We start from the raw sequence: 23,897 nt of genomic DNA, 5'->3' as shown, positions 1-23,897 counted from the left end.
TGAATGCACATGCCACTGATGTCTGTTAGGCTACTAGAAATGCTAGAAATTAAGACTTTCACCGTAAAACAATAAATTTTTTCTGAGCCCTTGACATAATTTAATTCTGGCCACAGCAAACATGGTTGGCAGCAACAACAAATAGCCTATCTCTTTTGCGATTGCGGAAAATATACAAAATGTCTCAATGCACGAAGCAGATTTAAAAGCTGTTCCATTGACATTATTTTTATGTGCTGAAAGAACTTCGTTGACCAGTAAATTAAAATAATATGTGCTTTAAAAAAAGGAATACTGATCTGTTTTTTCTTCATCCATGAAAATGCAATCACACGGATTGCCGAATCAGTCATGCACCAGTTGCTAACTTTACGTAGCCTAATGTTTTCATTTTCAAACCGGTTTCATGGTTTCATGCTTTAGTTGTGACTGAGTGCACTTCGGTTTGGACATCTGTCTGAGTGTCTGTGTGTGACTACTGACTAGGCTATAGTTTGTTGACTAAGATTTGTAGGCCTACAGTTTATGTGAAAAACTTGTTAATTTAGAACATATTTGCTGTTTAGTTTTATTGAGACGACTCACAGTCATTTCATCACTACAATTAATCAAAGGATGTGGTACTGCAGTTTTGTTTAAATTTACACCACTGTCAAGCAGTTTGCTGCTAAAGTTAATGTTTTTCAGCCAAAAGCAAGTAACTTAATGTCTACTGGGCGTGAGTGATGCACTGTCAATAGACTAAATAGAGTCATGCTTATAATAGGGTATAATAGTAACTTTTATGGTAGGCTAATCAGTAGAGTAAGTTCCTTCAATGCTTAAAAGTCAAAAGTAGGCTGTTATTGTTGCAATTCAGTTTATTTTTCTTTATTGGAATACAACAGTAATAATGAAGTTACAAATAGAGTAGGCCTAAGCTTGTTAAGACATGTTAATTTTTTCTTTTTGGTAAGAGTGTTATGACTAGTCTAGGTTTTAGATTTTTAATTTAGTATATATGTCAATAAAAGTCAGACTTAATTATATGCAGATCGGATATGATCAAAAATTATCTCTACCCTGTTATGTATTTTAAAAATAATACCCTGTCAAAGTTTGAACCCATGCTTCTATTGAACACTTCATTTTGTTCATTTTGCTTTCAGTTTTTTAGTATTTTACTAGGTCTGAATTGGAAGCAGTTGCATGATTTTTACCTCAAATGTTGCCCAGGCTTACTATCATTGACACAGTTTACTTTCTAAATTATTTCAGCCTAACTAGTTTTTTATTTTTTTGTTTTATCTATTGGTGCATTCCACAAATTTAGGAAGCTTTGTAGTGGTAAAAACCTTACCACAACTTTTTCAAATGAAATGAAACTCAAGACAAAAAGTATTGTGTTGTGTTAAAAGCAAACAACTTTCAAAGAATTTTTTGTTTGAACAACCCTAGTTGTGACAAACAATACTAGGTTAAATTATGTTATTTGAAAGTGCTTATAAATTATAATATAGAGTAGAGACATCAACGATACTAGTCTTCACTAACTTTTTAATATTTATACAGTATTTTTGAGCTTGGTTCAGTGTTTGCATTATTTGGGAAAGTCAACAAACCAATACATGAAGATTTAATTAATAAAACCAATTTATGAGTCAATTCAAGTTTTTTTTTAGCAATAACAAATTGCTCTGGTGATAAATTTTGCATAGGGCTTATAAAATATGCAGAAAAAAATAAGTCTTATATATACAAAATGTACGTCTGTGAGTTAACAACTTTGTAACATTACCTGAATCAGCTTTTTTGTAAATACTTTCTTAAATCATTTTGTTTTAAAAGTATAAAAACATTTTTCTTTGCTGCTCACTTCCCTTCATTATGGTGTTAAAGGAATACAGGATATGCATGCCAATAACTGTAGAGGAGGTTGGTGTGATTGCAACTGTAATGTACTTGCTGGTATTGCAAGTTAAGCTGTGAAATTAGTAGATCTACATTGGCTTCCAAAATATGTTTTTAGGCTACAGCTGGTGTTTCAATGTTATTGGTCTTACCACAATTCATGGATGTGTGAGTTGACATATATTGGTTAACTTACACTGTTTGATGTTTACAATATTATGTAGAGGCGTAAGAGCAGTTCAAAAAAATTATTTCACCAAATAAAGTTGACTATAGTCTGCTTTTTTTCTAGTTAATTTTCCTTGATTTATTGAGAGTTTGCTTTAAAAGTGTTGTTTATATATATGTAATTACAGTATCGCCGAGGACAACTGTATATGATAAACCGACACAGTGATGAGCAAAGTGACAGCGGAGAAGGAGTGGAGGTTATTACAAATGAAGCATGCCACGATGAAAAATATGGAAATGGACAATTTACAGAGAAGAGAATTCACTTGAACAAGTGAGAAGTGTGAAGTATGTTTGCTGCTTAGTTTCATGAAAGAAGTCAGTATTAGTGATTTGTACTTTTGCTTACAATTTCAGACGGTTACCAAGCTGGGCAGTGTCTTTTTTTCCAAGTATCTATGTTACTGAAAAAGCATGGAACTATTACCCATACACAATAACAGGTTAGTGTCAGTGATGTTTGTTTTTTTTTAGGACATATTGTGTAGGCCTAACTTTCAGCAACTATATGTATTGTACTGTAGGCTACTAAATAGAATAGTGAAAAAAAAACTATCCTATTTAATATTTCTACTCCTCAAATAAATAAAAATGTGCAAAATCTAACAGCTGTATTTGACAAGTGTTGGGGCTCCATTACTTTGATCGAATCAACTTTTTGCATAGGCAGCTTGGATACATAATTATGGTAAAGACTAAACATAAATTCATTTAAAATATTTATCCTTGTACTGGTTTTCAAAGACATTTTTTAATGATGCTTTTTTTATGTGGTGAATTAATTATCAATGACGTATAAAACTTTTGGCTATCTGATTAATCACAGCTTTATTATTTTCATGTTTTCCAAACATTCTTCATTGTCAACTTTTGTAGAGTATAAGGTAAGACAAACCATTTGCACCAACTATTGCGGAAGTGTGTTAATTGTGTTATGACCTGATCGATTATTTTAACAAGCATTGTATTAAGTGAGTAAGTGACTTCCATCACATGTGAACAATTGCAAATTGATCACAGAACTGTGCAGCATAACTACTACAAATATTTGTTTGTATCATTGTATGTCATGGGTTGGTTGTCATTAGCTTCACTGAGATTAAGTACCAGCTTCTATTGTACTTTGGTTCACAAATTTCAAAGATGTCTGATGTTGCAAATTGTTGTCACATTTTTAGTGTCCTTGGTTAGAACGATTGCAAATCTACATAGAGACGAGATATGAAAACAACAACGGGCACAACGACGACTTGACAAACTGCAAAGTGAGAACACGTGATTAATATCCACATGACCGCATAGTTCTGGAATGTAGCCTCAAACACAGTGTGGTGAATTGTGTATAGGTTAAGATTTGAAAATAACCTGTAATATTGCACATTTAGTCTGCCATTGCACTACAACCACGTTACATTGCTTGCGTCTGTTTGCGATGACTTAATCATGGATTTTTATTCCCGCATGTGTTACTTGCAAACAGTTCTAACATACTGTTACTTTTGTAAATTTTTAGCTGTCACAAAAGGCACCATTAAAATATGTTATAATTGGTCTTTGCTTTATTAACTCATGAAAATGATAACATTATACCCTTTCTGAAAGGTATTAGTTGTTAAAACATATCATAAAGTTTGCTGAGGTGTAGCAATAATAGCCTACCTACTTTAGGTATGTATGAAAGTCTGGAGTTCTGTTTTCACCCCAAAGGTTTGTAATTAAAATTTGAACATGTTGTTTCTTCTCCCTTGCCATACTTTTTGAAGATTTAAGCTACGCCGAGAAAATCTAAATTCACTAACTTTACTTTATTTTCCAATACACGTGAAAGAGATGCCTAATACTTTTATCATGCTTCACTGCAGTTGTGTGGCTGGCATTGACTTCGAATTATTCATGATCTAATCGCCTTAAAAAGTAAATGTTTTCATTGCACAGTTCATGCCAGAGGTTAAACATACATCCAAAAAAATTTTGGACAAAAAATTTCTTCAGTGCTTAAGAGCTGTTTGCTTGACAGGATAATAGCCTTTGATAGGATTCCACAAGTTAAAACGGATCAATTCATGTTTAATTGAAACTTTTTTGCTATTAATGATTATACCAATTCTTTGTAATTGTGAACTGGACAAGTTTTGGGGTTTTAATGAAATATCATCTCTTGTAAAATTTCACCCCAACCAGCTGAAGCTGCTATTTTTACATCAAAAAAAGTAAAAGTGACAATTTTTGTTGGATGAGACAGGACAGTTAATAGTTATCCCAGACAACAAAATCCGTCATTTTCACATTGATTCAACGTCTGCAGACGTTGAATCAATGTGAAAATGGCGGATTTTGTTTTCTGGGATGTTGACCAGTTTGTAACGGTTTCACAAAGCCTTTGAGTCATAAAGGAAAAGGTCATTTGGTTCTTCATAGCTGCGAAGTGTCACTTAACCTTGCGTCCTTTGTCAATGAAACCATCAGGATTAACGAAGAATGGTATCAGCTCAAACCTGTTTGTGTTGACCTTTCTTCCCTGCTTGCAAAATTAATCTTTTTTTTTTTGCTTTCATTCAACGTCGTCTAAATTAATGTGAAAAGGTTTAATTTGTCAGATGAATTGTTACGTCTGCTTTCGCACGAGCAAATCAGCTTTTTTACATTAATTTGACGTCTGCAGACGTTAATGTTACAACCCTCCACTCTGTTTTTAATATTATTCTGTATTTTTTGCTTTTCTTTGCATTGCTTAAAGATTTGTGTATTTGAAATGAGAGGCCAAGCGTTAGTTGCAAAGTTAAGGTTTTATTCAATTGAAAGACAACAACAAAGCCATCGATTGTTTTCATTGGTCATTCTCTTATTCGAAAACTCCCGAGTCAACACAAATATTGTTTTGCAACCTTTCTCATCACTTTTTTTTAACACTTTTACATTACTCAACACTACAGCGATGGATATAAACTCATTTTTTTAAACTTTTTACTCCTTTTTATAAAAACTCCTCTTTCTTGGGCAGATGCAAACTCGGGTTGACGAGGCCGAATTCCAACAACGTGAAATCGTCCATCTTGATATTGCCTACGACAAAATACCTGATAAACATTACAAAGAAAGTGAGGTAATCAGTTCATGCTTGTGTTATTTATAACCCTGGCTTCTTTAGTACATCAAATCAGCCCTTTTGCAATAATTCAACGTCTGCAGACGTTAAATCATTGTGAAGATAGATTTACTGGCCGGCTGTTCTTGCTGTAGCCCCGATACCAACTGTGTAATAAATAGGGCCATTTAAAGTCATTAAAGTCATATTTTTTTCTATGCATCAGTAAGTCGTGAAATCAATTTTAATGCAAAAACCGCATCCCTATGAGGTATATTAAGAAAGTTATGAAGTCATATAAAGTCATATTTTCCTGGTTAGGTCATAAATCAGCTTTTTAAGTTATATAGTCATATTTTGGAGATATAAAGTCACACCGTTGTATACTTTAAATAAAAAATACCAATTTAAGCGGTGAAGCAATTAAGCACTAAGAAAGTAAGGCAATTTCTGATTGAACGAAGGCAAACTGTAGGATTAGCCTACATAACACTTATAGTCACAGACCTATATTTTATGAGGTCACACATTGAGGTCAACTTAATACTCAAAATGGAAAGTTGTACGTACACCATCAAAGAAGCCCATGCTGATCTAAATGCCCTTGATTTCGGAAAAGATCCGCTTGAGCTCAAAAATTACATTAAGAAGCGATTGGACAAAAACGATGTGAAACAAATTATGGAGCTACAAAGACAAGACATTTCACCAGCGCTTTATGCAAAACTGCAGAAGTGTCAACCCACATCAGCGTCTGTGGAGCGCTCATTTTCCTTACTAAAGTCATTTTTACGTCCAAATCGTAACTTCAAAGACTCCAACATTCCACACTACATGAAACTGTACTACAACAGTGTTTTAAAATAAAAATGGATGTGTATTACTGTTATGTTGCGTATGTTTTACTCTTTAGTTCCGTGAGTGACGTTGTTCGCATGTAAAAATAAAGATTTTCACATAAAGTCATATAAAGTCATATTTTCCAAAAAATAAAGTCATATTATTGATTTTTTAAGGTCATATAAAAATGGCCCTAGTAATAAAGAATAGCGAAACGTGGTCTGGATTTGTTTCAGTGAGATTGAATTTCGTTGCGATATCTGAATCAGAGGCCGGACTTGATAACCACCGCCGTGGGTTATTTCTGTATTTCCGTTTAAGATAAAATAGACCTTGTTGATTTGTGGGCTACGTGAGTTGATGGGTTTCTTAAAATTTGATGGTTGTCAGCTAGCAAAAACTGTTCTTTTTACGTTGCAGACGTTGAATCAATGTGAAACTCACGGATTTGTTAGCTGGGTTTGGCCCAGTTGAGGGTAGTTTGTAATGATACAAGGAAACTTAGACCGCTGTCACTCGCTGTGATTTTTTTTTTCAATGATAGTTCTGATAATAAAGCTTTGGTAGAGAGTTTGCTTTGTTGAACCATAGAGAATAAAGTTCTGATGAGTTCGTAATTTATCAATGCTTGCTTACGCTAAACATTTAATAAATGAAATTGTTTTGTGTTTCGTACAAGAGTTTTATATTTTCAGTGACTTTCGCTTCCCTTTTAAGTTTACGTTCATGAGTAAAGCTTTGTGTTGGACGTTGACTTCCGCAAGTCCTTTTTCCTAAAGTGTTGTTTATCAGCCAGCAGATCGGTCTAACGCCTGCGCCCTGCAGACGTTGAATCAATGAAAAGAACGGAATTTCTATCAAACTGACCACTGCTTCTCGCTTGTTTTTAGGCTGCAGTTTTTTGCTAGCTTTAAAACCCCCCTCCCCGACAGCAAAATCTGTTAGTTTTACAGACGTTGAATCAATGTAAAAATGGTGGATTTTGCTGTCTGAGCCGTATCTTGATGGAATCGTTCATGGTTGTTTGTTCTCGCTGATGACGTTTGTGACGTCATTCTTGGTCATACTTTCGCTGCACCATGTAAAGAATATAAACCTATAATACAGTGATTTGCTTTCTTGGTATGGGAACCTTTTTGTTTTCTTACACCACAAGTCGTGAAAATGTCTTCCTTTCTGTGTTTATGTTTGATACATTGAAAAGATAGTGATGGTCGCAGAATTAACGTTGCGGTAATACCCTTGAGCAAGCAAAAATATCATGAGTTAAGTGTTTTTAAGCGTGGTGTGAGTGGGCTGGTCGTAATCCTTTGCGGTTTAAAATTTGTTTATTATTATATAGTTTACAAACTTTTCCTTCATGTATGTGTGAGACATTCAAAGACTTACCTCACTGTTGCGAGTCTCAATCTTGTTGCTTTTCGTCCCTTTTCATTGTGCATTTCTTTATATTTGCACCAAAAAGGATCGCCAGACAGCAAATTAACCGCTTTTTACGTTGATTCAACGTCTGCGGACGGTTGATTTTCTGTCTGGGATTGTGTTTCAAACGGATGAAAGGCATGTCCCACGAAACTCTGCACTTCAAATCTTCCTATGCCCGTGTGACATTTCACAGCATTTTGAACAGGCAATTGCGCGTTCACTGCATAAATGTTTTGAAATTTTAATTCAAGTGCAGTTAAACCTGGGTAGACGAAGCATCGAATATATTACATTTTATAATGTCACTTATTGTCAAATAGACAATAGATATGTGATAATCCATAGCTACGCCAGCAGTTAGCAGACGTAGCCTCGTCAATTTATTTCGGACAATTTTGATGGGAATTTGTGTTGCGCTCATTGCTATGTGATGGCATGAAGCGAAATCTTACAAGCTCTACAAGTTCATCTTTGCTCTTAATTCAACTTGTTGCGACATTGAATCAATGTCTAAACGACTGACTCGCTGACTTCAAAAACGTGTTTATAAAAAGTCTCCCATGTTTTTCGAAGAATGGTTGATAGAAATCCCAGAATAGGGCACTGAGCTGTTTAAGCCTATCGCCATCGCGCCTGCATTTTCTTTTTGTGAGTCAAACCACGTCTTGTAAACAATGTAAAGGACACCAATGACTTCAGCATGCGATGAAGCTGGGACGAAGAAGTAACCACAGATTGTGGCAATAGCGTTGCAAGTATTGATCTTGCTACTGTTGTTTGTCGTGGCGACTTTCATGGCTTGTACGTGATAGCCAGACTGCAAAATTCGTCATTTTTGCATTGATTCAATGTCTGCAGACAGGATTTGTTTACGACGATGACAGATTTTGTTGTCTCGGACGTCACTCGTTAATTAACTCCATTTTTCTGCAACTTAAAAACCATACTGGCGGAGTTGATTAGTTGCTCGCTTATGACACCTTGTTTGTTTAATTGTTGTGTACGCGATGGGTTTAAGTGACAAAGGTCAGTCCTGTTTGTTAATACCCGACCACCCGTATGCCTTAAATAGGTTTGTAGCAGGTAGCTAGCCATATAAGAAAGGTATTCTTGACTGATTTTGTTGTCTTTGATAGGTGAATCTTACTATATCCAACTATATTGTGGGAGAATGGTCTGTATCAAGTGCTTGAGTTTGTTGTGCAATCAAAATACATTTTAAACTTAGGTTTGTCATGTAGCCTAATCTGTTTTCTAACCAAACACCTTTGGAGTTGTTGGCTGTAACAAGGCGTTTGGTTTTCTCATTTAAAGCTTGACTGATCAGCTGCAGCTGATATTATCATAATCATTTTCAGCCTGTGGTAGTCCACTGCTGAGCGAAGGCCTTCGCCTTTTCTTGCCAATCCAGCTTGTTCAACATTCTTTTTCAATCTTGTTTTTCCATCTCATTTTTGGCTTTTCTTGTTTGCGTTTGCTTTCCCAGGGTATCCATACTGTCCAAGTTGTTAATTTGTTAGTCCATCTGTTATCCTGATATCTTGCTATATGATCTGCCTCTGACTATTAGTTTTATAGTTATTACAATATCCCGTAATTTTGTTTGATTTCGAAACCATTCAGCAGTTTTTTTGTCTCGCCAATCGCCGTGTTATACCCATCATAATCCGCTGTTATAATTTATCATTATTGCACAGGCCCGTAATTGCCGGGGGTGGGGGGCTTGGGGGGGCGATGTCCCCCCAAGCTCAAAGTAAGAGATACATATTGTAGAATGAGCTAAAACGTTGTTGGGGAAGTCAAAAAACTGGTGAAAATGATTCTGTTAGCACCATCAACTAATGCTTGCAGCGAGCGTTCATTTTCAGCAATGAAGCGTTTAAAAACTTGTTTAAGAACATCTATGTCTCATGACAGATTGTACAATTTATTGCTGTTGCATGTACAGTTGTACACCAGGAGGAAATCTCTAGCTTGAATGTAAACGATATATCAAGGGACTTCATCAATGCAAACTCTGCCAGGCAAGCTACATTTGGTTTTCCAAATGAGTAATCCCAGACCCAAGACTTTTTATATTTAATTTGTTTTGATTCTCATATGTCACTTTGTACAATTATCTTGCTTGTAATTTTGTAGTTATGTACTGGTAGGGTAATAGTTATCGAGGGTTATTCCAGACAGATTGCACGATAATGATTTTTAAATTTGTGTGAGTTTTTTTGGCAAGGCATCTCAGGTAAAAGCAATTACAATGGAGTAAGATGCTGGTTTTGGAAATATTGTCCATGAATATCTCCTAAAAACAAATCCATCACCATTGGTATTGGCATCATCTTGGATAGCTGTTAGTGTTTTTTGACGTTTACTGCCGAATATTACACCCCAAAGGGGATAAATTGGTTTGGTGGAGACCTGTACCAGACAAAGTCACGAGGGTCATTCCTGACAAAGTTGTGTGTTAAAAATATTGCATCTATTCTATTCTGCAATCATTTTGGCTGGAATTACCCATGTTTTGGCTGGAATTATCCCAATCATTCGAAATTACTTCTATCTAGCACCTTGTGACTTTATAACATATGCCGTGCCTTTGCCCGAAAAACCGCAAATTAGACTCATTGCAACTACAAAATGTTATGTGCATAGCATTTTACTTCGCAACAGCTTTTGAGCCCCCCCCCCCAAGCTAAAATGTATAATTACGGGCCTGTTATTGCATCGTTCCAGCATTACCAGACGAGATACAAGCTAACTTTTGCAAGCTGAGCATTTTGCTTACAGCCTCCCTTACTTTTTCCAGTGTCGGGTGGTCGGGTGTTGCGTATTGAAGGGATTTGTTGAGCAAATCCCACAAAATGTACTCATTTTCATTTTCGTGTTGGATTTCTTTGCCTGTTGACCTGCTAATACAGCATTTTTTGTGATGAAAGTACTAATAGCCGATGGCAGAATGAATTCAAAAGGATTTCTGTTTCACAAAACTGAGATCCATTAAAAATACAAAACATTCTAAGTCAGTTATTTTCTTCAGGATTGTACGAAATTCCAGTCAAGTAAAACAGGACGAGGACCTCTGAAGAAGGATTGGAAGGTGAGTCTAGTTCTGTCACTCGACACGCCTCGAGGTACTAGCTGTTGCTGTTCAGAAACAGCAAAACGTTTTCTCCGCTGGTACTGAACCTTTTTCCATGTTGGCACCAATGTGACGTCAGCAACCATTTCTCGCATCCCTTCCGAAATGGCTATACAGCAATAATCACCCACAATGCAGCATTTAGGTTAAAACCCCACTAACCATGTCAGCTTCTAACACCACTTTATAACTAACAGTAATGATTCAACATCCACACACCCCCTTTAGGATACTTCTTGTATCCACAAGTCACAAGTGGTGGCAGCGCTGTTGGTTAAGAACCCCTGATAGATGCCGTCTGTTGGTCCGTCCATGTCATTGGTAACAAGATACATGTTTATCTTTTCATTTATTCTTGTTTTAAACAGAATGATTGATATTAAGTGAACAATTTTGCAAAAAAAATTTCGGCTCTTTTGATAATGAAAAAGGTTAAAACGGGCTGTTGTGCTACCTTTTTGATATTACTTTAACTCGTATGCAATCAGTACATTATTTCTCTTGGTGATCGATACTTTGCGTGCTTTTGAAAAGCTCGACATTAGTTGAAAGCAAGTGGTGTGTTTGCTAAATGAAGTAGGTTATGTTGCCCTTACCGTTGCATAACTTCGCCAGCATTGTTCAACAATGCTGCTCGTTGAAACAATGCAATTTAACATTTTAAGTCAGCAATCGCTTTCTTTGGCATTACTAGGCAATGTTGGTCGACTGTTGGTTCAATTATTTATAGCTTAATTATTAAAATTTATTTGTACAATGGATTAATCTATCACTCCAACCGACCAAATCCACTGTTTAACTTATTCCTACTCTTGACAGCGATTACTTACGCTGCCATCTCCCCAACGGTGAAACATCTCTATTTAATTTGCTTAATTTTCGCTCATAATCATCATCGTGTATTTGATTGCATGCTATTATGTGATACCGTTAATGAACTCTAATATAGGAAACCCACCAGCCTATCATGTGTTCATATAAATTAGTCCATGTCAAATTTGAAGTATGGGGAATGCAAACAAAAGTGGAAAACTACATCCAAAAAGTTGTCAAGTAAGTAATGTATCTACTTCTGCTGCAATTATCGTAAGATCTGCAATGTGGCTCTATCAATATAATGTCGATTTGTGCTAGTTTTCACTTATTTTGTCAATACAGCAAAACTGTATATTTTTCAATTTGCAACCGACATCGTTGAGTTATACTTTGGAATTACCTTAGACAGCAAAGTCCATCATTTTTACTTTGAACGTCTGCAGACGTTGAATCAATGCAAAAATGACGGCTTTTGTTGCCTGTGTTTTGCGCAGCAGGGTAGTATTGAGTATGACTTCTTTGCACAGCTTTTTCCTGTGTTAAGTTTTCCTGAAATGGTTGACCTTGCGTCCACATTTTGATTGATTTTCCAGTCAGCAAATCATTCGTGTTTACCTCAATTAACGTTCACAAACCTCGAATCGATGTGGAAAGAACCGATTTGTTGACTGGGCTAGCAAGTTGTTGCTAATGCAGTTGCAGTCCAGAATCCCAGATTTTGCTTCAGTTGTATCTGCACAACGCTCGCACATTGATAACTATGTTTAATTGTTTTTTCTTTATACAAGTTCTGCAACTGCCTGATCTTATCAAATGTTTTCTTTACCTGAGGCGGGTGTTAGGCAACTAACTGCAAAGTCTAATTTCTTTTTGCGGAATTCTTTCCGCTGTTTTATTTTGAAGCATCATTTGACGCTTACCTTTATTTCCATATGGCTTTGCTGGGTTGCCAGTTGTTTTTTAGTTAATTATATTCTTACCGATAGTAACCCATGGCAGTAACTCTCTCCTCGACAGGAGCAGATTGGTGTTCTTGTCAATGAAACTTAGGAATTATTGTTTTTATAACAGAATTAATATTTTAAAAAGACGCATTGTGAGGTGTTGGGAATCAAAGGGCGCAATTTTGTGCTTTCACCAGGGTATGTTTTCTTTAGTGGCAATCGTTGAGTTGCTGTGACGTGGCAACCCTCTTTATGCTATATTTTGCAACATGCCGTTTAGCTTATGAAATGACCCAGTCAAGTGGCGAAAGTGTACCAGCAGAATTAAGTCATAAAAATGTATCTTTTGAACATTGACGAAGCTCAAGAAAAATTCAACTGATCGGCGACTTGCAAAAAGTAACGTATTGTATGCCATGTAATAATTGAATCGAGCACTCCAATGATGTTTTGACTTTAAAGTAATGTAGTCAGCTTTTGACCATCACTTAGTGGGGTCGACCTGTTTAAAATAATTCCACTTGTTGGTTTTGTATTGTTCACATACGGCACTTGCTTGCTAAAACTAATTTATTTTATTTCCAATCTTATGTCGCAAGCATAATGCAATTAGTGAATTAGTAGGTTTACTGCTCCGCGCAACATCGATATCAGCTAGTGAGGCGTAGAGTCAAATAGCTTCTTTAATCGCCTGCATCGATTTAATGCTTCAAGACTTGAAAGCCTTCGTATCACTAATACATTAATTACTTTCTGTTGTATGTTTAGTATAGTCGCCACTTATACAGTCCACGGATGTTAGATCCAGCCAAATCCCGTGGAACGGATTTTTTTGCATAATCACAAAGTTTAAAATATTTCACTTAGTGCGTCCTGTCCCAACGTCAGGCCACATAGCGAAAGGTTAAAATTCGAAAATGTAAAATGCTTTCTCCCAGCTATTGTATTGCCTCTTTTCACTTTGTCGGCTCTGAGGTGAGTAGATTACCTGTTGAATCTATTTTTCCTGGAACGAAGTTGTTGGGCCGTACTGCATTTTGCATTCAGAATTTCTCAAATCTGAACTTTTTCAGTACTTTTATTTTTTGAGTGTTTGTTGCGAGAATGCAAAATGTGGTTTCAATTGTTAAACTTTGATTTTTCCAACTGCGAAACTTCCAATAACATTGTGATAGTGTGTTGTAGTTGACCGATCACCTATGAAGTTTTAGCTGGTTGATACGCAAACTACCCTGCTGATGACTTTTGGTGTAAACACGTTGATTATATAAGTGTAGACTAGGCCACCGTTTAATTTCTCATGGGATGTCTACGTCCCAAGTTTTAGATTGCTTTGTCAATACAGTAATACTCTGTTATCAAAATAACGTTTCCAGACATTAAATCGATGTAGAAATGCTTCAATCCTGGCTGGAAAAGTCTTAATTCAAACCAGTGCATCATAACCTAAGAACACCGGTCCTTCAATTTCGAAAAGTAAACTTGAATGATTTTAATTCAACAATTCTACATTACAAAATTAATGCACTCATGGGTCCATTTGAAACTTTCTACAGATCTTCAAGAAGTTAATCACCCCTGGTTGAGAACCACTGGTCTAGAATGAAGCCCACCTATATTTTTATTTTTGTCACTTATGACACGACCGCTTTGAATTTGAGTAATTTTATGTGTTGCTTCGGCCTGGTTTCGAACCAGTGCTGATAGGATGGCGTCCCAAAAGCCGAACTGTTCGATTATGATCCTACTGAGGGTTACAAAACAACAACAACAAAACCGTTGAGAAGGAGCGATTTTCCTGACGTCAGCACTACCTGTCTGCTATGAGCCCAGCCTCATCGGCAAAACACGTGTCTATCGCTGTCAATTCTTGCTACACTCGACTCCTGAGAAAAACAATAAAACCGCCAAAACATACCCAGACTTAATATAATCAAGCATGAAATGGCAGAAATATCGATTGAATTGCAATGTGATATTGTTTCGTGGAAACGGATTTCACAATTCCGGCATGTGTGTTTGTGTTCGATTGAGCTTTGTTTTGATTAAATTTCAGAGATATTCTACTTCTTGGGCATCGTCAAGCCTTTGCATGGATAGACACGTGGTATGGTGAGTGGCTTCATTTTACAAAGTTATCTGTTTGTCCAATATTTTTTTTTTCACTATACTTTGCTAAGATCTTTTGCATTCATCAATGATCCGTTCGTGGATTGATGTACGGTATTATAAATAACGCTATAAAAGAAAGCACCTGGCTAAGTTGATGGCTGTTTTATAGACTTTTCGCCAGGCACGCCATTTGAATAAAGAAAAGTGTGCTGATGAAGCTATCAAAACTGAATTATCTTTTTAGCGTGATATTATTTGCTACTATATTCCACAATTCTTTTTAGTCAAAGCTTTTTAAAAACTTGAGTATTTTAATTCAATTAACCACTTTATGCATAGAAATGACTTTTGAAAACATTCGGGATTACGAAAGCGAAATTCAAAATGCTACAAATGAGAAAGTTCGAAGCAGTGTCACTGCACCTAGACGTAAGTGTTTTTCTGCTTCTAAAATATTGATTTCATTCTCCTATAACTTCAATCAGTTCACACTTCTCATTGTAGCATTAACAAGAGTCGGGTACCTAAAGCACAGCAGTCAGCATCAAGTAATCTTAAACTATGAGCAGCTCTTCGTTCAGCGAGCCCATGGCAGACTACTCTTTGGCGTCATCTTTTACCTATCCTAGACAGTGACGTAAAAATTGCAATCATGGAAAAGACGCCAGTGTGGAGTCGTCTTGAGAATGTGGAGCTATCCTTTCATTTATCCATTACTCATTGGTTAAGAATTAAGTCAATGACATTTGCACTCTGGCCCGAAACAGTAGCCAATCTCTGGGCCACTGCTATGGCGCAAGTGGAGATGTCAAGCTTGTCTAGTTTGATTGTATGAAAGAAACTGATCACTAGATGCAGTTCTTGACACAAAGACGTTAGAGTCTCTCATCGAGTTGCACAAATTTCAAAAACCTGTTGGGGTATTAATTCACCACACAGACAATTATTCTTTGCAAGTATGCATTTATTGAAATATAGTGACAATGTACTGTAATGTCAAAGTTTTACCTCTTATATACTGTATTTCCAGCTTCGGCGAGCTGTGGGCAAATCTTCCAGGAACCGGAACCCGCAAGCGGGTCGAAACATCGGAACAACTCCATACCATAGAACAGTGCAATCGTTGCTACCGAATTGACCACCTTTCTTTTGCTAACAAGTGTGAATATGATGCATTTCTAAACTAGAACTTTACAAATACACTGTCTTTGATCAGACGGTCTACAATAGCGCTATTTTGTTACGAATTATGTTATTTTTCATTTATGTTTGTGTTATTGTTGACCTAAAATATCTGTTACTGCTATTGTGCGCTTTGAAAAGAATCCAATCACCCCATGAGTTATTGTGGTTCGTCAACATACTCTATTTATCTGCTTGCCTACGTGTTTCATTTCTGAAGTGGGTATTTTGTGGTTTCTAGCATTTCTAAAACCACCACGCAATGTATTTGAGTTTATTTTGCAATACCTGTACTGTATTTCCTTTTTGCATCAAAGTATTGTGGTTCATAATCTCGTCAAAATAGCTATCCGAAGAAAACATCAACTGTCACTAATTGCATCCGCTACGTGTCGTAAAAGCTGCAGTGGATGATTTATTGTCGGACCAACTTTTCTAGTACAACATTCAAAGACCCGCTTTGACATTTCAGTACAGTAAAGTACCTTCAACCATACATTACTGAATTATTACTTTGGCAAAACCCGTCTCCTTTTTACATCAATTCGACGTTTGGCAATGTTCAATGTAACAAAGACAGGTTTTGCTAGCAGAACTAAATCATCCATGATTTTCCTAGGGGCTGTTCAAACTTCAAATGTAATGACGCCGTAGGAGAGGGGGTTCAGAACCGTCACATCGGGGAGCCTGAAGAAAGCGACGTCGTTTGGAATTTGCACAGCCCCTTAATGCACTGAGACAATCCTTTATCTTTTGTGCGAGCAACCCTGTTTATCAAAGATCACGAACACTTTTTGCATTTGTTTACTTTCATTAGTGGCACCTACTCGCTGTAAGCGATTTTTTGCTGCGTTTTTGTTATGGCCTTAACCACGCCCTTGCAATCCATTGCCACACCCAGCCAACAAACGTTGCCGTTTTCACATCGTTTCAACGAAGTGAAGGCAACTTTTGCTGGCAAGGTACAAGTTATTGACATCATAATTGCAGAACCTGTCAGTCGACCTACATATTGCCGACAATGGTGAAATAGCTTTACACTAAGTTACGCTCGACCTTGTTTGCTGTCCAGCAAATTCCTACTTAATTTAAAGTTGAGAATAAGGTTTCCTGATAGAGTACGAGTCGTGATTGGTTCCTCCCTTACCACTGTGCACACTGAGCATCAGTTTCTGAAGTGTTATTTCAGACTTATTGTGATACTTCCTCAATTGTTTAATTTGATTTTCGTGTTGTAATACAGAACTATTGCATTAGTACGGTTTGTTTCCTGAGCGATGTGATGCAGACAATGGACCGGCAGCTCAATTTATTAAAGCAGACAAGCACAATGGGAGACAGCGGCATTCATCCTTGGTAAAGATATACTATGGAAGTCTACATGGCAAGTTATGTAGAAGGTACGATATCATCGATTATAAACAGTTAAAACGTAACTAAGTTTTAACCGTTAAGTATATTACCTTTTGATGATTGATTCAACGTTTGCAAACGTTGAATCAATGTAAAAATGACCGATTTTGCTGTCTGGGGAGATCTCGATGGCGGGTTTCTGTCGACAGGAAAAAGTCAAAGCACAAACTCGTCCGCTAATGAAGTTTTTCACGTATCAGTGTCAACACTTAGTTTGAAAAAACAAAGTTTTAGGTGAACACTGAACAACCTCTTTGCAAAATGATAAACGATACCAAAACTAAAGTTTTTGAATTCGGTGGTTACTGCCCAGGTTCATCACCTTGGACCAATCAAGTTCTCCAACAGCAGAAACCCACCATCGAAAATGCCGGTCACCCGGCAGGCAATTAGTAAAGGGCGATGTGCTCAATAGTAAACCTCAACCAGTAACTATTATAACTGATCAAGCGCAGTTCTGGGACATACAAATTCACGACCATGAACGGCCCGCCAGACTTCCAGATTATACAAGCACTCTCATACCATCAGATATCGAGTTATGAATAGAAATAATGACAAACTGAAGGCTAACGTCCACGAGTGTTCGCATGGTAAGAAATCACGATGTGGTCGTTCCTCGCCGAGACGAAATGATCAATAAACGGCGCCACAATGTGTCATCTTCTTTTCGCTGTAAAGAATGAAACTGGTAAACATGGTTACTTAATACTTATGCACTTGGTGGTATCCAGGCAAGTATGAAGAGTTTCAGTTAAAATTAACACTTATACAGTAGAACTTGGATAACTCGTCTTCGGAAAACTCGTCAGTTTGCCCAAGTCGCCAATGATTGCCAGCTCCCGGCATAAAGCCTATCTTTTGTACACAATCAAGTTCTGTTAAGTGGTCATCGCATAATTCGTCAATTCGATTATGTCGTCATTGTTTTTCTTCCCCTGGGATGTAAAATTCGTCTAAGTTGTCATCCACCCAAATGCTGACGTGGCATTTACAGACTCTTTCGAGAAGAAATTACTGCGCTAAGACGTGTGCACGCACTTGCGTGGAATCAGGGGCGCCGGAACGAATTTTGACTGGGGGGGCAAGATTACGAAAAAAGGGCACTTTTGTTTACTAAAAGGCCAATTTTTTTTCAAGTTTTAAGATAAGATATAGCGATAATACTAATCTATCAGCTCACTATGTATTGAGTAATGATAGCCTACAAGTGTCCGGTATACAAAGAAGGGCATCATGCTATGTTACTGTATAATGATTGATGTAACCTACTGTCAAGCCTTAAGCAGCCTGTGGACATGGCCGCTAAGTTGTGCTTGAATGACCGTCGGTGCTACCTCCTCAATCGGCCAAGTTTGACCGCCGGTCTCTTCTAGCCAATTATTTAATTTCGCAATAGAATGATCGTGGATTAACTGTCGACAATATGTAGTATCAAAGAGTGACACAAAATTAGGTCAGCACGTCATAATCACCACTGTTGTATTGTTCGGGAATATTTGTTATTGATGGAAAATATCCATCTGCGATCACCAACGCTGTAAGTCTTGTTTGTAATTCCCGACGTTTATTTTAACAAAGTCTTAATCCGCAGTGCTAATTTACATCGGCTGGCAATATTGTCGTTTTTATGTCGATTCGATGTTGTAGGATATTGAATCGTTGTTAAAAAGGAGAAATAGGTTAGTTGACATCCGAGGGGAAAACATTTTTTGATCATATTTTGCAAAAATTATGCTTCTTTTAGTAATGTCCTTCACATCATTGAAATACTTATTACCTTGCCGTCACCGTCAGCACATGTCGAACGTTGTTTTTCGTTGCTAAAAAGAATTCTAGGGGAGTGGCGAACTTCTTTAAAATCAGCCACATTGGAGACACTCGTGCGAGTGTCGTTAGATGGGCCCGCAGTGCTCGATTACAATCCCGATAAAGCAGTTATTGCGTGGTGCAACGATTCTATTTGTAGGACGTCGCCCAGACTTCAACAACACTAATTGATCATTTTGGCATTGTTGCAAGTTTAATTCTATTTACTTGTGCTATTGTTATTTTTATTTTGTATTTTGGCCTCCAAGCACGCAGATTTGGCCGCCGAGAAGGAGCTCCCGGTAGGCCGCGGCGGCTGCCGAAAAAAAAAACGAATTTTAAGGCCAGTACTGTGTTGCAAAATTTTGTGCCGCAAATATTATTTTGAGGCAAAAATGAAAGGTTATAATTAGGCTAAAAGCTAATAGCAGAAATTGTTATATTGCAAAATGTGCAGTAGCTTACATGACTTTAAAAGGGCACCATTGCCCCCCCTGCCCCTCCATCTGCAGAAAAGTTGAGGGCAGGGGGGCATCCGCCCCCCCTGCCCCCCCGCTTCCGGCGCCCCTGCGTGGAATATGTTGGTTTGATGGTTGGAAAGCTCCAACACTATATGTTATGCCAAGAAGACAGTGGTGAATTCGCAAGCTCACTATCAAAAATGCATGACTAGGCCTACTTGGTTGACAAGACACTTGCAAGCAAAACGCAGTCAAAAATATCTGTGTTCTTCAGTTAAGCTGTCAAGTGCGTTATTACCGTACTGTACTTTATTGTGCACCGTAATTAAATTCTTTTCTCGCTTTCCTCTTCGTTTCAATTTACTACTATCGCATTTTTATTAGGTCGCGGAGCACCATGAAATTAATGCGACGCAAAACAATGGAAAAATTTTGCTGTTTGCATTGGTCGTCAGTTCGCGTAAGTCGTCACTTTTTCTGTTTTCCCTGGGGTGACGAGATATCCAAGTTCTACTGTAAATGTAAGTAAACCAGCCACATAAAAGTCTAAGATGAACAGAAAGCTTTGGCTTATTTTTACAGCTCACAAACAGTTCCACAGTTTTGGGCACAGTACTAGCGCATATATAGCAGTTTTTATTCACGTGCAAGAGAAGCTGTGCTGTATCAACTTCTTGAACGTTGCAGATGTGTTGGTTCAATATCTTTGCTGTTATAGCTAGTAAACAGTCAAAAGTCGTAAGGTACAAAAAACATTATTTCTCCCAGCCTATCTGTTTGAAAAGGTAGGCACTTTAACATCACCCACTCGTCGAAGAGTGCCTGCTTTTCAATGTGAAATTGCTTTGTGTTTTAGTCACAATTTTCCTTATAAACTCCATTGACTGCAGTCATTAAGATCCTTCTTGCACTCAGTTCAGTTGCAGAAGAAAAAATAGTATTAGCAGAGGATGGGAATCGAACCCACGAAATCGAAATTACTACTCTGCCCTAACCATTAGGCAACGCTGGTTGTAGCGAAGCATTCAGTTAATCTTTATATCAAAATTTTTCGATCAGAATATCACGTGTCGAGTCACATGACTGAAATCAGCTGAATCGCGAGTACGCTTTTCGACGAGTGGGTAATGTTAAAGTGCCTACCGTTTGAAAACGTCTAGAGCTGATCATTTGCATACATCCACATTGCGGATCTCGAAACAGTGCAATCTGTCAGGGACATTAAAATAAAATATAACGCCATTTTCCGCACTTGTTTCACCCACGTCAAAATATTATCTACAACTCACGGCATCTCCTGTATTAGAACAGGCGCCAAAACTAATAGATTTTAGTTTTCTGATGTGAGCAAAAACTAGTAACCAAACAAAGTTACAGTACCGCACCTATTTTTCTTTTCAAAAGCATAGTTTTGTGGTCGATTCGTCGTATTCTTCCGTTGAATAAACGGTCATTTTTGAAGTTAGTCACATCTGGTTTGGCTGGCTTGTTGAATAACTTTGTTTTTGAAATAGAAATGAAAACTTGATCTTCTTTACGAGGACGAGTACGACTAAAAACAGGAGATCAGCTACAAAAATCCGTTCTTTTTAGTTTTAAAGGTGTTAGATATACAGTAGTGTAACTTGCCTATAGCGACACACAAAGGGACCTTCAAAAAAGTGTTACTATGGCTGAATAAGTGAATATACTTTATAGCGGTACAGTCAAATTCTACCTGTAGTTTAAAAGCGGGACTTTGCAGCAAACACCACTAAAGCAAAATGTCGCAAGAGCTGAATTCCACTGTATTTGAAACAAATACGTGGTGTCCTGTTGCCCATTCGGAAATGCGATGCTAGTTTTGCTTGTAGTTATTCCTATTCCGTTGTGACCGTTGATAACATTTTTTTCACCGCTGGTTATCCACCACACCAGTAAATCAAGACATTTTTTCAAATTAGTTGGAGAAGTTGCACTGATCTTAACCCACTCAGCAAATCAATTATTTTTACATTAATTCAACATCTAAAGACATTGTAATGTAAAAAAGGGAAAGTCTGGTTTCAACGTCTGGATAAAGATTAGAACAGTACCTAACAAAATTCAACGGATCCAAATATTTGAATTTGCGTACTTACAGATTATTTTAAATGTCAATCGGAACGTGAAAGGTCACACAAAACTAGATGCATAGATTTTGCTTATGAAGTAAAATAGGATACAATTGTAGACTTGTAAAACACTTACCGGTACAGAGTCAAAAACTTCAGTTAAAATTTAATGTCTGATTTTAACAATACTATATATAATAGTTGATGAAGCAATATCAAATGTTGCATCTATAAGTAAGTTACTGTACCACGAGTGCAATAGGCCTAATAATAATTTTTTGGAAAATACAATACATCATGCCTCACAATAACACATTATTATATAGGAAAAATCTTCCTGGTCAATATCAGTTTCATTATCATTTGGTGAACTGTAGGAAGAAATTTAGCATAAGCAAACACATACATATATTCTTCATCTGACAAATGTTCATCGTCTGAATCAACGTTTTGTTTCTCATCCATGGCAATTTTTAATGCCTTTCTTCTCTCTAGTATTTCTTCAGCCTCCTCCAATATATCAAGCGAAATTGTTTTTCTCTTCTGTAATAAGATGTTCTTTGTGATAAAACAAATTTGTAAGTTGTGACACAGGGCCCGTGACAAAAATAACACACAAATAAGTCAAATTTAAAATCTGATGATTTCTCAAGACAAGTACACTCTTCAGTTCAAGGCCTAGCATCCATGCAATTCTAATCGAATGCGATGCATGATGTGCATTACAGTCAACTCAAGACAAATACAAAGCTACCCCACAACAGTAAATTAACTATTATACCTGGTCTCTGACAACATCATGTTACAATTGTGCAATTTGTGACATGACTCAAATAACTGCCATAACACTGGCTTGCCAGCCAGGCAGACAATTGGACTAGACTTATCAGGCATCTATTCTTTGGTATGGGTGACCTTTGCAAAAGCAAAAAACTGCCAGCACAGCTGTTAGGGTCAAGAGTGAATGCAACTTTCTGGACATGACTAGCCTGGGAAGTTTCCATGCATTAGCCAGCAGATAAATATTTCATTCACTTTGCATTCCAAGATATAGAAACTTGTGAAAGCTCAATATTAAACTGTGACAAAATATGATGCACAAACCTTCTGTTCAATGTTCCTTAGTTCTATTGCTCGACGCTTTTCTTTCTTTGCCATCTTATCTCTGTATTAGGTAAGACAAAATAATTAGGAATTACTTGCCAGATGTTAGAATGCATGTTTTAAAACATGACTAGCACCAAACTGTCAAAATTAAACTTTATATGTTGCAGGTTATATGTTGTACCGGTATATAATGATAAAAGAAGCCACTCTGTGATACTGTAAGTCCGAAACTACATGTTCCAAAGATAAGGCAAACGTAACATTATGGGAAACATATGAAATACTTTTCTTAAGTGAACACAGAAACGCTTCAACAAATTTTCAAAAATTTACCTCGACAAGACCTCATTGACAGATTTCATGGTGTTTAGTGCATCTCTTTTACTACTTGCAAAAGAAACACCTTCTGGAGAATCATCGTCAGAATAATCTGAAGACATGGCTCCAGAAATTTAAAAAACTTATCAAAGCAAACTTTCTGTTTTTTATCAACAACCTAGTTTTTCCAAATGCCCTTAAAACCTTTATGCAAGTTCTGTAAATGAAGATAATTTTATCATGAACCAACCCTTTTGCAAACACAAGTGAAGTGACACGTTTCAGACTTTTAAAAATTGAATTTAACAAACTTCAATCAAAGCCTGTTGAGTAGACAAGCACTTAGGCCTCTTGTATGTTGTGCATTCAATTGGGAGCTGGTATACAAGTCCCCCCTCCCACCCTTGCCAACTCATAACGACAAAGAGGAATTGACCAAAACATGTGGATTGAAGTGTGTGAACAGTAAAGCAAAGGTAAAGTAGTTTCACCCTATATGTTTGGTCGAGTCCTGTCTTTGTCATGAGTTACCAAGGGGGGAGGGGGGACTTGTATACCAGCTCCCAATTGAATGCACAACATACAAGAGGCCTAAGTGCTTGTCTGGGCAATAATCATTAAATGTAATGCATTAAAAAATACAAAAAGACATGGTGTTCTGTGAGTATAAAGTTATCAATATCATATAAAAAATGGCTTCAGTAGCTTTAGCCTACCCTACAGGCTGCTCAAGGCTATTATAAATAATATAAAACTAAGATGAGAGTTGAGACTAGACCAGCTTCAATTATATTTATGACATACAATAGCATCTGCATATCTGATTACACAACAATAGAGTTTTTTTTTCAACAATAGAGGGATTTTCGACTTTTTTACACAGTGTATGTTTGACTTTTTGAGATATACACTCCACTAAACTTCCACTTTAAAATCAGCTGATAATAAACAACCCAAGGGGTCCCACTCCCAAGCCCCACTGTCCCAAATTTCCAAAATGTCAAATCTCACTCAATCGCATGCTTTGCTTTTTTC

At 37.0% G+C, this 23,897-nt stretch overlaps 2 protein-coding genes across 2 annotated transcripts; one reads left to right on the top strand and one right to left on the bottom strand.

Moving 5' to 3' along the window:
* Window positions 1–1,690: 1,690 nt before the first annotated feature.
* On the top strand, window positions 1,691–16,917 carry LOC145780784 (cytoplasmic phosphatidylinositol transfer protein 1-like). The gene is made up of 11 exons (XM_082592421.1): window positions 1,691–1,914; window positions 2,247–2,395; window positions 2,479–2,564; window positions 2,998–3,005; window positions 3,300–3,386; window positions 5,123–5,224; window positions 10,506–10,565; window positions 11,557–11,660; window positions 14,424–14,479; window positions 14,819–14,908; window positions 15,510–16,917. Exons 1-11 carry the CDS (start codon window positions 1,867–1,869, stop codon window positions 15,587–15,589), a joined length of 870 nt encoding a protein of 289 aa, XP_082448547.1. The 5' UTR covers window positions 1,691–1,866; the 3' UTR covers window positions 15,590–16,917.
* Window positions 16,918–16,961: 44 nt separating this feature from the next.
* Window positions 16,962–23,075, bottom strand: LOC145780785 (uncharacterized). Its single transcript, XM_082592422.1, has 5 exons — window positions 22,878–23,075; window positions 22,542–22,602; window positions 21,844–21,980; window positions 20,730–20,896; window positions 16,962–17,747 (listed from the first exon to the last, which is right to left on the bottom strand). Exons 1-5 carry the CDS (start codon window positions 22,982–22,984, stop codon window positions 17,734–17,736), a joined length of 486 nt encoding a protein of 161 aa, XP_082448548.1. The 5' UTR covers window positions 22,985–23,075; the 3' UTR covers window positions 16,962–17,733.
* Window positions 23,076–23,897: the final 822 nt, after the last annotated feature.

This window comes from Aplidium turbinatum, chromosome 12 (genome assembly GCF_918807975.1).
Source record: "Aplidium turbinatum chromosome 12, kaAplTurb1.1, whole genome shotgun sequence".
Lineage (NCBI taxonomy): Eukaryota > Metazoa > Chordata > Ascidiacea > Aplousobranchia > Polyclinidae > Aplidium > Aplidium turbinatum.
Note: the sequence above shows the minus strand (reverse complement) of the source record. Positions and strands in the feature narration are given on the sequence as shown.